The following is a 12,937-nucleotide window of genomic DNA, read 5'->3' as shown; positions in this document are numbered from 1 at the left end:
CAGGGGTCCAAGATTATCTTCTGTGTCTGTGTTAATTGGTTTCCCTTTTCTTTGTTGAAGAGGGCCTGTGCAATCCTTCTGCCTAGTCCACCATCTTGCCGGAGCTCTTGCAATTTCTTATTTCAAAGATCAAAACTGTGCTTAAGGAGAATCAAGCCCACTGACATGGGCTCATAAGAGTCCTTGGATTGGGAGGCAGGAACCCTGGGTTCCTACCTGGATGTGGAACTGTTTCCCCACCTATAAAATAGGAAGGTAGTGACTGGACAAGAGGCTCTAAGATTCCTTCCTGCAGTCCCTGAGTCCACGGTCACATCTCTGGTTGCTGTGGGTAAGGTGATCTTAAGTCCTGAAAATGCTCCTTCCATTTTGCTGATTTGCAGCAGGAGCCCAGGCCAAGCCACAGGGTGGGGAGGGGATGAGCGAGAAGTGGAGGATGACAGGTCTTGTGGACAGGAGTTATTCAGGGCAGAGAACAGGAAGTACAGAGGCCTTCTGCAAGATCACTGGAGTAAGAATCCCTGGGAAGGAAGCACGGGGAGTAGAGGAGGCACTAGGTGTGGAGGCAGAGGCCTGGGTTCCCACTCAAAACTTCACAGATCCACTGGGATCTCCAGCAGGTCCTCACCACTCTTTCGGCTGGTCTCCCTTTCTTTAACACGAACCAGAGGTGGTACACCGCCCATCAACCTCCCAGCCCCACCTGTAGCCGCCTGGCACGCCTCCTGAACAAAAGACGCACCTGAAGCAAGTCCCTCGCCTGAAGCAAGTCCCTTGGTGGTCATTGGCCCTTAGAGGAACTTCTGATTCCATCTAGGAATCTCGGAGGCCTGCTCATCTCGGTGGTCTCCTTGCCTGAGATCTGCTCCCCATGAGTCAGATAGCAGAGATCCCTGAGACCCAGGCAGAAGGAGCATCTGCCCCTTCCCGAGCCTTCTTGTTGCCACATTTTGGGGCTACAGCTGACCACTGTACTCCCCCTCACACACACACACACACACATTTAGCAGGAAGAAATCTGACAGGAATTAACAAATGAAGGAATGAAAGAGGATCAGATGGAGGCAGCATCTTGCAATGGAGAGGACAAGGCCTTCCTTGCCTTTTTCAGCCAATAAAAGGTCACTTAGTGAGCAAGACACTTGCCAAGCCTCAGGATCCTCATCTGAAAAACAAGGAACTAATTATCCTCTCTCACACAGGCAGAGCCCTAAACAGGTAAGTGCATATGAAATGTTTGTGTCTCTTCCCCTTCAACCTCCTCAGAGTACCCAGACAACATAGACAACTTTCTAAAACACAGATGGATCAGTTTCCTGCCCTGCTTAAAAGCCTCCCACAGCAAGCTGGAGCAAGACACATTTCTTAGAGTCTAGGCCAGGCACTGTGCTGGATGCCAGGGAAACCAAGGTGGCCTGTCCATAGAGAGCTTACATCTAACCCAGGAGACAGACAAAAAAAAAAAAAAAAATCAGCCAAATCTGAGCTAGTGCCTGGGGGCTCAACTGTGAGTCAGGGAGACATGGTGTCTGCCTACACAAGGCTTCCGGTACAGTGGGGGAGTCCAACAAGTAAACAAAATGTATTAACCTAGTGAGATAAATAAAGGTCATGACAAGGATACTATAGGCTTCCACAGGACCTCAAAGGAAAGGGCCTCTAATCCAGGTCAGGAAGTGGGATACAGAGAAGGCTTCCTGAAGAAGGGTGATTCTCAACTACGATTTGAAGGACAAGTAGATAGGAGTTAACCAGGTAACAGGAGGATCTCTTCACTTTCCAAGCTAGGGCCTGGGCTAGCCCCATTCAAGTACAGTATCTGGGGTTTCCTGCCTTTATCATGGCTCTCCCTCCCTGTCCTCTGCGACTAGGGCATCTAAGGCTTCATCTTCTTTTCTGGGTATATATGAGTGTCTTATGAATCTCTGAGTGGTACAGATGGTTAAGCGTTCAACTACTAGCCAAAAGACTGGTAGTTTGAACCCACCCAGCAGCACCTTGGAAGAAAGCCCTGACAATCTGCTTCTGACAAGTTATAGCAATGAAAACCCTATGGAGCAGTTCTACTCTGCACACACATGGGGTCACCATGAGTTGGAATAGACTAAATGGCAACTCACAACAACAACAAGTGTCCTGACTGTTGAAAAGGGGACTCTCCACACAGACAATGTCAGAATGTCTGAGCACTGTAGGGCCAAAGAATCTCAAGACCTGACTGAGCTCATCTCTTTATAGTCTCTTTACATCCAAAACATTCCTAGGAACACCTTTCTCATAGCTGCTCCCTCCCCAGGTGGGACTTGACATGGGACAGGGGAGCAGTGGTGAGGTAGGTAGTGGTACAGAGGTTTTCTAGTAGTATTATTACATGTAAGTGGGGCAAAGACTCAGCAGGCCTTAGCGATAGACTGGATACAGAAGGTAAAGAAATGGAAGGAAGGAAGGATAATGAACATGATATTAGCACACCTGTAGTAGTTAAATGTGCCAGGCATCATTCTACATGCTTTATCTATTGGATCTCACTCATGCAATTTTCAGAATTCTACAAGTTAGGTACTACAGTAAAACTGCAAAAGCTGGAACCTGTGTAAGGCTGAAGTCTGTCAAAGAAGGAAAACTAAAATATTTTCTACTAAAATGAATGATAGAATGATGAATCATAGAATGAATGATAGAAAAGTGTCAAAGGCAGAAAACCTGTAAGACCCGGAAAAACAAAGCAGTACTGTAGAATTCCAGCTGTCACAGGTTTCACTGTGTTACTATGCCCATTTTAGAGATGAAGATGCTAGAGTACAAAGAGGCTAAGTAACTTGCTAATAGTTTCGCCACTCATGGTATGATATCCAGGGTTCTAGTTTGGGCCCCTGGGTGAATAATAGTGTCTTTCACAGTGATTAGAACAGGGGTGGAGCTTCAGGGTTGGGAACAAATTATGAATTCTGTGTTAGGTATATGGAATCTGGGTAATCTATGTGTTAGTTCTTGTACCAAAGGTACTGCGATGGATGTTTCTAAGAGAGGTTAGGACACAGAATTCCTTTAGGCTAACCCACTCATGGTAGATCAGGCCCCCAGTACTGGACACAGAGGCACCTATGAAGTCTAGACACACTGCTCAGATGGTCCTGGGCCTCACAGACAATGAAAGCTGACCACATGAGCATGAAACAGCTCTGAGGAATAAAAAACTTGATCTTGGTTTCCAGATCCTTGTATCTCTTACATACCAGGCACCGAGAACTTCTGGACAGCGTGTGGTCAAGGAAACCTGAAAACTGGTGTTGACAGCACCTTCCCAGCCTTAAGAGATTTCTGGCTCAAGAACTCTGAGCTTTTGAGGCTTTGGTGGACCAATGAGTCACATCCAGTGGCAAAGTCACAAAGAGGCTTAAGCCCAGACAGTCAAGATCTCTCCATAAGGTTTCCAAATGAAGAGGATAATCTTGATGTCAGGAGACCACCCAATAGGTTCAGGGGCAAATACTGCTCCAATGGCCTTCTTGAAGCCTGTGAAAACCTGCAACAGGACTTCTGATACTTTTGTTTCTATTCTAGCCTGTGTAGAGACATGAGGGACACATGTCAGGGCCAGAGGTAGTCCCAGGACATCTTTCAGATATTATTGACCCATGAACAACCTAAGAGACTTAGCTTGGACCCTGTAAAATACCTAACCTTCTGGACTACAATAAAATACATACTTAACTCCATCATCTTATCCTCTGCCCTTCACCCATGGCCATTAAACTCAGAGATTGTGCCTCTAGGGCCTGCTCAATCAGTTTAGCAGCAAGGGCCTATTTACACCCTATTTCAAAGGATGTAAGGATGCAAACCATCCTTCAAAAAAGCCTACTTAGAGAGACAAGTACTGATTTGGGTGAAGAGAAAGGGAATATACTAAATGAGAGTGATCAACATGGAAGCATTGAGGAAGAGAAAGAGAAGTGCATGGTGGGTACTGACAACAAAGATGAACCCTTTTGCACATACAGTACTGCATTGTTAGTGAAGGCAAACACTGATATACAGGTGGCTAGATGGCTACACAAACTGAACTATTAGGTATGTCTATGCAGGGGGGAATGTGCCCATGACCGTTTTGGCAGACAATGTTTCTACAAGTGTATTTGTATGTTCTGTAAGAATTTCCAGGTATATAGTAGAGCTGACAAGGAACAAGGTTGTAGTCACTTCTTGGCCACAGCCAGCTACCCAGAGGGAGTGAGTAGTTGGACCTGTGGGCTTGGGATCATAGTCACAGGGGGACATCAAGCTCAATTGGCATAACATAGTACACATAAACATTGTTCCACCTCCTACTTTGGTGAGTAGCGACTGGGATCTTCAAAGCTTGCAAGTACCCATCTAGATGAAACGATGGGTCTCTCCTTGTCCAGAGCAAAGAAGAATGAAGAAAACCAAAGATTCATGGAAAAAATTAGTCCAAGCGACTGGCACACTATGTGATCCTCAGCCTATACGATTGAGACCAGAAGAACTAGATGATGTCCAGCTACCACCATCAATCACCTGGAGGGGGATCTCTGAAGGAGATCCTGGATAGAGTGGGAGAACAACGTGGAACAAAGCTCAAAATAATTTTTTTAAAAAAGGACCATATTTGCTGGTCTGACAGAGCCTGATGGAAGCATTGAGACTATGGCCCCTAGTTACCCTTCAGGTCTGGAATTGGACCCACTCCTGTGGCTTCTAGCCAAACAAAAGACAGGCATATGAGCTGAACACTTATATTACGTAGATACACTCCTTGGAGAGACCAGTCATGGAAGAACAAAAGGGCTGTGTATGTACAGAGAGACAGCTAGTGGGTGGGCAGGAGTGCATGGAGAGAAAGGCACATGGAAGAGTAACTATGGGGAAGTAGGAGGGAAGCTGCTGCATTGTGGTAAATTGTAGTCAATGTTATGACACAAAGTGTAGGTGGGCTGCTGTATGGAAAGTGAATTTTCTCTGTAAATTTTCACCCAAATCACAATAAAAATTAAACAAACAAACAAACAAAAAAAAAAAACCTACCTAGGTAACACCTGCCTCTCAGGGATTATTGACCATTTGCAACACTTGAGCTGCATCTTATCTTACCTTGTCTCCATACCTTCTGGCTTTTTATTGGCTCCCTGACCCTCCTTAAGGAGCTCTGGTGGTGCAGTGGTTAAGGCATTTGGCTGCTAACCAAAAGGTCATTGATTCGAAATCACCAGCAGCTCTACAGAAGAAAGATGAGGAAGTCTGCTTTTGTAAAGATTTACAGCCTTAGACACCGGAAGTGGGTTTGCTTTGGGTTTGGTAAGAGCCCCTCCTTAGATTCCAGGGCTATTGTGGGAAAGATTAACACATCTATGAGTAATTCCACAATTCCTGGACCTGCTTTTTCATTTCTAAGACAAGGATGCCTGCTGCTTACTTCATTGAGACTCACACTGTGTGAAAATGCGCTTGGCACAGACATGGTATGCTCAGGATATGCCAGGCCTATTGCTATGTGTAGTCTCATTCATCTTTTACAGCCCTGTGAGGCACGCGCTAAACTATGCATTTTTCAGATGGGAAAACTGGCTGAGAGGTTGGTTATCGTTCTCACGGTCACCAGGAAGGGAAGGATGAGAGGTAAGTACTTTTGGGTTGTCCGGACTTTGAATGTCCAGAGTAGGTGTCTACACTCTGAAGCCGCGGTCACGCTCTCTGCCCTCACTGCTGTCACGTGAGGCCTCGGCAGGCTCTGGAGGACTGGCTGGCAGCGGCGGGAAAACCTCCCGCTCTCCATGCAGCAGGGCGCCCGCGCCCACCTTCGCCACTGAGACTTCCGGGATCCTGGAGGGCCGGAAGTGGGGGCCTCACCCGCTTCCGGCTCGGCCATTGTTTTCGTTTGTGCAGGTCGCGGTTCTGTCTGTTTTTGCTGTAGAGGATTTGCAACAGCGGGTTCCCCAGTGAGCGATCCTGGAGCCAGGAGGAGGCGGGGCTGGGGTCCAGGCCGCAGCCGTTGCGGTCCGGAGCTCGGGTCACCAGCGCTGGCCATCCCCACTGTTCGCCCCCGTGGCTGGCGACGCGTTCCCTGGTGCTTAGAAGTTCCCGGACGCAGAACTATCTCTTTGTCCTATTTGTCTGACCAGCTGTGCCTGGCACGGAGCCGGGCACCTGTGGGCACAGCGATGAACAGGGCCGACGTGGTCAGGTGAGGGGCGCCGCAGCGACCTGGTTTAGAATGAAATAGATGTAGATGTTTTCTCAGCCTTGCACTGGGAGAGACACACAATACGAAGCGTCAGAAGTAGGTCAGACGCAGTCTTGGAATTTCAAACGTGAAGGGTGACGTGGAAACTCTAGAATCCAGATGAGATAAACTGCTGAGTTTAGGCACAATAATCCGGGAAGAAGGAAAATGGCCCAAATTTCTTAGATTTGTGAAATCTCAGAGGAGAGTTCACATTGTTTTTTAGGTCTATCTTTGTCTTTTTAAAGAAATTGAGACTCGGAGAAAGGTAGTTTGCCCAGGGGTCAGGGATGCATGGTGAATTAAAACAGCACAAATGACCTACTTACTACGGTACTGATTTTCAAACAGGATTTTACAGTATATAAACTGGATAAAAGTACTCCCCACACACACACCCCACTTGAGGGAAAATTGCTCGCAAATTTCAGCTTTACAATTGGTTAGAGTAATCATCATTGGCTAGGAACCAAATTTTAAAAAATGTTAACACTGAGATACATGTGACAGACTATGAATTGAATGATAGAGTCAGAGAGCTTCAGAAATAATTGAAATGATTTCCACATTCATTCATTCACCAAGTGCCTCTGTGTGCCATATTCTCTGGGTACAAAGATGACTGGAAGCCAGCCCTGTGAGGGAGACAGCCATGTAAACCATAGACAATTACATTGTGAGAAGTGCTCTAGCAGAGATTTGAGTGAAAAGGGAACTATAGGATTGCTGAGATGATAATCACACTGAGGCCTGGCAAGACTGGGGAGGATTTTTGGGGGAAGTGACGTCAGATGAAGGAGTTCTGGTATTTTTTGACTCCATCTGGTTTCTTTCATTTGGTGACCATCCAGCAGCGGGGAGTATGTGAGTGGTAATTTTGCATAAAGTGTTACAGTGTGAGTTACAGAAAGGGATGCTGCCAACTTTCCCTGTCTGAACTTAAGGAAAAGAAAAATCCAAACAGAGAAAGAGTATGGTTCCAGCGGTGTCTCTAGAACTTCAGTCTCCAAACATAGTTTTTTGTGCATTCCTATGCATAGGAGCTCTGGTAGCATAGTGCCTAAGGCACTTGACTGCTAACCAGAAGGCTGGCGGTTCAAACCCACCAGCCACTCCTCGGAAGGAAGGTTGGGCATTCCTATTTCCGTAGTGATACTGCCTTGGAAACCCAAGGAGGGGTTGCTATGAGTCGGGGCCAACTCGATGGCAAATAACAACAACAACAATGCATAAAAGAGTTTTGAGCAAGCACTGCCAGCATAGGTTTATTTTTGTAAATTAAAGATAAGTCCTATCATACAAATTTCAATATGCATTATAAAACATATGCTAAATAGAAGTTTCAGAGGTGGGAAAGAAAAATAAAAATAAAAACAGTATTTTTTAAGAAAAATGTTACTGTGATTTGGGTGAAAGTTAAAACAGTATTTTCTTTTGCACCCTTTGACTCATCTTGCAAATCCCACTGGAGAACCTTGCAGACTTTCTAGTGGGTTACTTGGAGAGGGTGGTAGGGGGGTGGCTGGAACAGAGGTCTAAGGCCAGGATGTGAAGAACTGTGAATGCTGGGCATAGATATTTAGGTTTTTTCCTGTAGATGATGGGAGCTACTGAAAGTTTAAGAAGTGAAGTGACTTGGAGAGACTGTTCTGGCTGTGTCCTTTTTTCCTGGAGCTTTGTTTTTTAACTCTGTGAAGGGTCTGTTGTCAGCCTGGGGCTGAATACCCCTGGAGACTCTGATTACTGTCTTGGTATTTCTATATGTGACACTCTCATTCCCTACCTCTCCCCAACTCTTAAAACAGCTCCTGAGACCTGAATTACAGATCAGTGTTTTAATCAGACGTACTGCAGCTTGAAACAAGCTTCTTGGGATCACAATGGCCGCTGAATGCAGGGGGACTTTAGGCCTCACCCCTCAGGGTCCTGTTTTCCAGAAGCAGGAGGGGCGCCTGCCTGTGAAGCAGGAACCAGTGAGCCAGAGTTGGGGGCAGAGCTGCAGTCTCCAAAAGAATCACCCTCCTGTCTGTGAAATCTTCCGGCTTCACTTCCGGCAGTTATGTTACCATGAGATGTCTGGGCCCCAAGAGGCTCTGAGCCGACTCCGGGAACTCTGCCGCTGGTGGCTGATGCCAGAGGTCCACACCAAGGAGCAGATTCTGGAGCTGCTGGTGCTGGAGCAGTTCCTGAGCATCCTGCCTGGGGAACTCCGGACCTGGGTACAGCTGCATCGCCCTGGGAGTGGGGAGGAGGCTGTAGCCGTTGTAGAGGATTTCCAGAGACACCTCAGTGGACCAGGAAAGGTAAGCAGTTTAGTCTAGAATGGCATTTGGGACCCTTCTCTTGTGCTTGGGTTAGGTTAGAATAGGTAGGTTACAAGCTGGTTTGCCCTTTGGGTTCCTGAGCTACTTCCATGGATGGAGGGAAATAGCTCTGTGCTCTGAGCCATGAACAAAAAATGCAAACCACAACCAACTCCTGTGAATCACTTTGTAAAATACTGTGTGGTAAGCCTAGCTTCAGCCTGGATATCCACATAGCACTCTTGGCAGGCAAGGGGCCTGCATACTGGGTAGAATCAGGGGATACTCTTGAGTGTCACAAAGCCCCTGGCTTTGCTGATTACATGGGCCCTCTTTTTTTTTTTTTCCTCCACCAAGTTAGTATGTGTCAGCTCTCTAGTTAGTGGTTTACCTTCCCTTCCCCACCCACCCCTGGTAACCATTAAAGAATTTTTTGTGTGTTTGTGAAACCCTTTTCTTGACTTTTTACAACAGTGGTCTCATATAATATTTGTCCTTTGGTGATTGAGTAACTTCACTCAGTATAATGGCTTCTAAGTTCATCTATGTTATGAGATGTTTCATGGATTCATCACTATTCTTTAATGTTGCATAGTATTCCATTGTGTTACATGGGCCCTTATTTGAGAAGTTCTTATTACTCACTTCCCCTCTAGCTTTGCACCTTTGTGCTTTACCAGGGAAAACCTGTATATGAAACTTCCCAGTTAACCCAGACATCATTTTACTCAGTGCTCTGTTAAAAATGTTGATATATCTCTGCCTAGGTAAAACATCGTGGGGCTAGACCTTTTCCCAGGAGTACCAGTCAACACTCATTTGGCATTATGAAATCCATTGTCAACCATTATTTCCTTTGTGAAAATAAGCAAATATGCACAAATATATCAACCATAGCAAGAGTTTAGGGAGCAACTAGGTCTAACTGTGAGCAAAGACACGAGGCTGAAGCAGTATTTAGAATGTCATTTAGTGAGGTGAATGGAAGGACAGTTTCCCTATTTCCTTACTTGTTTTGTTTGAGGTAAATATTAGCTGAAGAGAACACTGCCTTCATTGAAACTCACATAGTCTTCTATCCAGGAAGCCTCATAGAAAGGTAACTGAGTCACAAAACCAAGATGGTTACCAACAGTTGACAGGGCAAGGCAGCTGAGCACTCATGGCTTCAGCCTAGAATTGGGGTCTTTGGATCCATTTCTAACTATCAAAGCATACATTTTCTGACATGAGGTTAGAGAATGTCTCTCCTAGCTAGGCTCAGAAAATGTTTGTAGAATGATTAAGTGAATAAACAAGGTTTCCTTGGCAGTTTGCCTGGAGGACATCCAGGAAGAACAGGGTGAGTCAGAGTCATTCTGCTCAACAGGAATGAGCCACTTTATTGCTGCAGGTACCTCTAACATATGCCTGCTGGGTCTGTGAGAGAGTTTGAGATAATTCCTGCTGGGCTATATCATCTTGCAATTTGCAAAGTGCTTTCTAAGTCTTGTATCTTATTTCAAGTCTTAGCAGACTTATAAAATAGGCAAAATCATAATCATTATCTCCATTTAACAAGTGAAGAGAGCACAGAGAGGTTAATTCACTGGCCCAAGATCCCACAGCTTATAGGTGTTCCCTTTGTCCATGAGATTTAGCCAAAGTATGGTTATTGCTGAATACCAAGAATGGAGACTAGGATTTCTGGGCTCTCTAGGTTCTAAGCCACTAACTTTACCCTAGAGTCTTACTGTGGAATGGAATCCATTTCAGAATGAAAATCACAATGGGGTTTTCATGCCTGTGAGGAAAGGAAACATGAGTCTGAAACCTAGATAATGAATAGGAACTGTGCCAGGATTAAATTGTCAGTGAATTATAAAGTTGTCCTGTCTTCTTCCAATACCTGCAGCTGCTGTATTGCAGAGCTGTGACTCCCATTTATAAGAACCGTCCACTGGGGAGCCTAGGAACTACAGACCCTGGGAAACTTACTGTTGCTACCACTCAAACTGATGAGATATATAATAAAGGAGAGAGTCCCCAAACATCTTAGCAGATGTAACCCGTAGGGCAAATCCAGCAAGGGTTATTGAAGGTGAAAGTATTTTCACTTATGCTGTGCTATACACATACCAGAAGAAGTGAGCATGTGAGTATGATTTATTTAGGTAATGTTTTAGGTTTTTTGGGGGGACTTCTTTGAGATTTTAGGTTCATCGCCTTCAGGGATGCCCTCTAATTGTATTTCCGTTTCTAGGTTTCAGCCCCTGCAGAGGCACAGGAAATGCATTTGGAGGAGACAATACCGCTAAGTACAACAGAGGAAGCACCTCCTACCTCGCCTGTCAGTGGGGGCTCAGCTCCTGGAACCCACCTAAAGCCTCCTCATAACCCTGGAGCACAGCATCTCCCCAATGGGCACATCGGTACTCACCTCTTTGGCTCTGACCTCAAGTCACACCTCCCTCCCTTCTCTTTTCTTTCTTCCCTACATCTCCCACCCCAATGGGATCTCATTGTCATGCTATCTGTCTTCCTTCCTTAGTGACCTTGTCTGTTCCTTTGCTTATCATTTAGTCATTCATGTATTTAGCAAGTTTTTCTTGAGCATATATCATAGGAAAGGAACTTTTGAGGACCAGGGGGATATAGTACACTGTCATTGCTTTCAGAGAGCTTTTATCTAGTTGGCAGAGGCAGTCAGTCTATGTGTAAAAAGAGGCACTCTCATAAGGTACATATGAGTGGTATCTGTTTCTAGGCAGGTATAATCAAATGATCCAGTCACAAAAGAGCAATGTAAGCATTATAAAAAGTGAGTGCAGTCATTGTGAGTAATAGGTAGGAGATGCTTCATGAAAGAATTACAGTAGGATTGTACAATGAAGAGTAGAGGAGGATTTTGAAGGGGAGAGATAAGTAGTAGGCATCCCTGGAGCACAGGGTATGATTAAAGACTATAGCCCATTGAGGGTGGGGTCAGGGAAGGCTATGTTTTTGGGAGTTCAAGGCCTCCTCGTTTAGGGCCTTGGCATTGAGGCCAGGAAGATTTTGGGGGGTAGAGGAGGACGCTTTAGACATTGTATTTCAGGAAGGCTATTCTGGCACAGGTGAGCACTGTGGATTGAATGGGGATATGCAGTTACTTTTATATGGCCTTTCTCACCATGGTCTTGTAACTCCCACCAAATGATTTGGTGGGACTATGCAAATAAGGTGCTTGTGGCCCACCATGGAGACTGGACAGCTTGCTAATAATGCATATAAGGTGCATGGCACCCTTTGAGGGTAGGACCATGCAAATAAGGTATATGGAACCCTAACAAGGGGCTTGGTCAGTTTTGTCATCTCACTGTGCTTAGAATGAGCCAGCCAAGAGGTAGAAAGGGGGAACCTCACTACCACCAAGAAAGAAGAGCTAGGAGTGGAGTATATCCTTTGGTCTCAGGATCCCTGCACTGAGAACCTCCTAGGCCTAGGAGTCAGAGAGAGAGAGCGAGAGTGAGAGAGTGAGCTGTAACACCAGAGATGGCAAGAAGTGGCGGAGAAACAGTAGCAGCAGAGGCAGCGGAATCAGAAGCCTGGCAGGAGATGATTTGGTGGGCTTCCCAACCCATGGAGTGAGAATGCTGAACACCTTTGGGCAGGAGGCTTGCTGGTGGAGTGGGGTGCCTCTGGGCACTTATTGGTGGAGCTAAAGAGCTTTGTAACACTTGCCTGAGCAGGGAAGAGGCTGGGCTCGGGCTGAGAGGCCCAGGGCCAGGGAGAGGGCTGCCTGTGGGCATGGCCGAGAAGCTGTCCTGACTGAAGAACGGTATCCTGAGTCGTTCCTGATCCTGAATTGTAACCTGTTACTTCCTTAATAAACCCCTTAATTGTGAGTATTGTCTGTGAGTTCTGTGTGGCCATTGCAATGAATTATCAAATCCAGCAGAGAAGTAGTGCTGTGGGAGGGACAGTTGGTGTCAAGATCGGTAAAAAGATTGGAGAGAGGAGGTATGTCTGACCTTTGCTTCATAGTAATCAGCCTTGTGCTGTTGATGCTAATAACGATTTTCCTCTCCACTTCTAAAGTCAGACGAGGTGGGACAATACTGCCTTTATGCCATTTTTACAGGAGATGAGTGGCAGGAAGGCTGGGTAGAAGGCTGGTATAGTAGAATAGAGGTGAGGCTGTTCTTCTGCACTAGAATAGTTACTGCCTGAACTGGGCGAGTGGAATGGAAAAAGATGTGCGAACCATTGTAAAGAAGAACCTGTGGTACGTGGGGTTGAGGAAGGGAGAGAGGGGAGGCATTAGAGAGTTCTGGGTAATGTCTGGAATCATTGACAGAACCTGTGAAGTCAGGAAGATAAGATGGTAAGAACATGAATTTTATTTATTTATTTTTTAATTAATTTATTT

The 12,937-nt window shown here is 45.8% G+C and overlaps 1 protein-coding gene across 1 annotated transcript in view; it reads left to right on the top strand.

Annotated features, from left to right (window-relative positions):
- The first annotated feature begins 8,124 nt into the window (after positions 1 to 8,124).
- The window catches only part of ZKSCAN7 (zinc finger with KRAB and SCAN domains 7), a 10,370-nt gene continuing 5,557 nt past the window's right edge, over positions 8,125 to 12,937 (top strand). The window contains exons 1-2 of the mRNA XM_007949702.2: positions 8,125 to 8,547; positions 10,790 to 10,958. Coding sequence (XP_007947893.2) covers positions 8,125 to 8,547; positions 10,790 to 10,958 — 592 coding nt within the window. The remainder of the gene's footprint in view (positions 8,548 to 10,789; positions 10,959 to 12,937) is intronic.

This window comes from Orycteropus afer, unplaced genomic scaffold (assembly GCF_000298275.1).
Source record: "Orycteropus afer afer isolate SDZICR_OR568_19922 unplaced genomic scaffold, OryAfe1.0 scaffold00250, whole genome shotgun sequence".
NCBI lineage: Eukaryota > Metazoa > Chordata > Mammalia > Tubulidentata > Orycteropodidae > Orycteropus > Orycteropus afer.
Note: the sequence above shows the minus strand (reverse complement) of the source record. Positions and strands in the feature narration are given on the sequence as shown.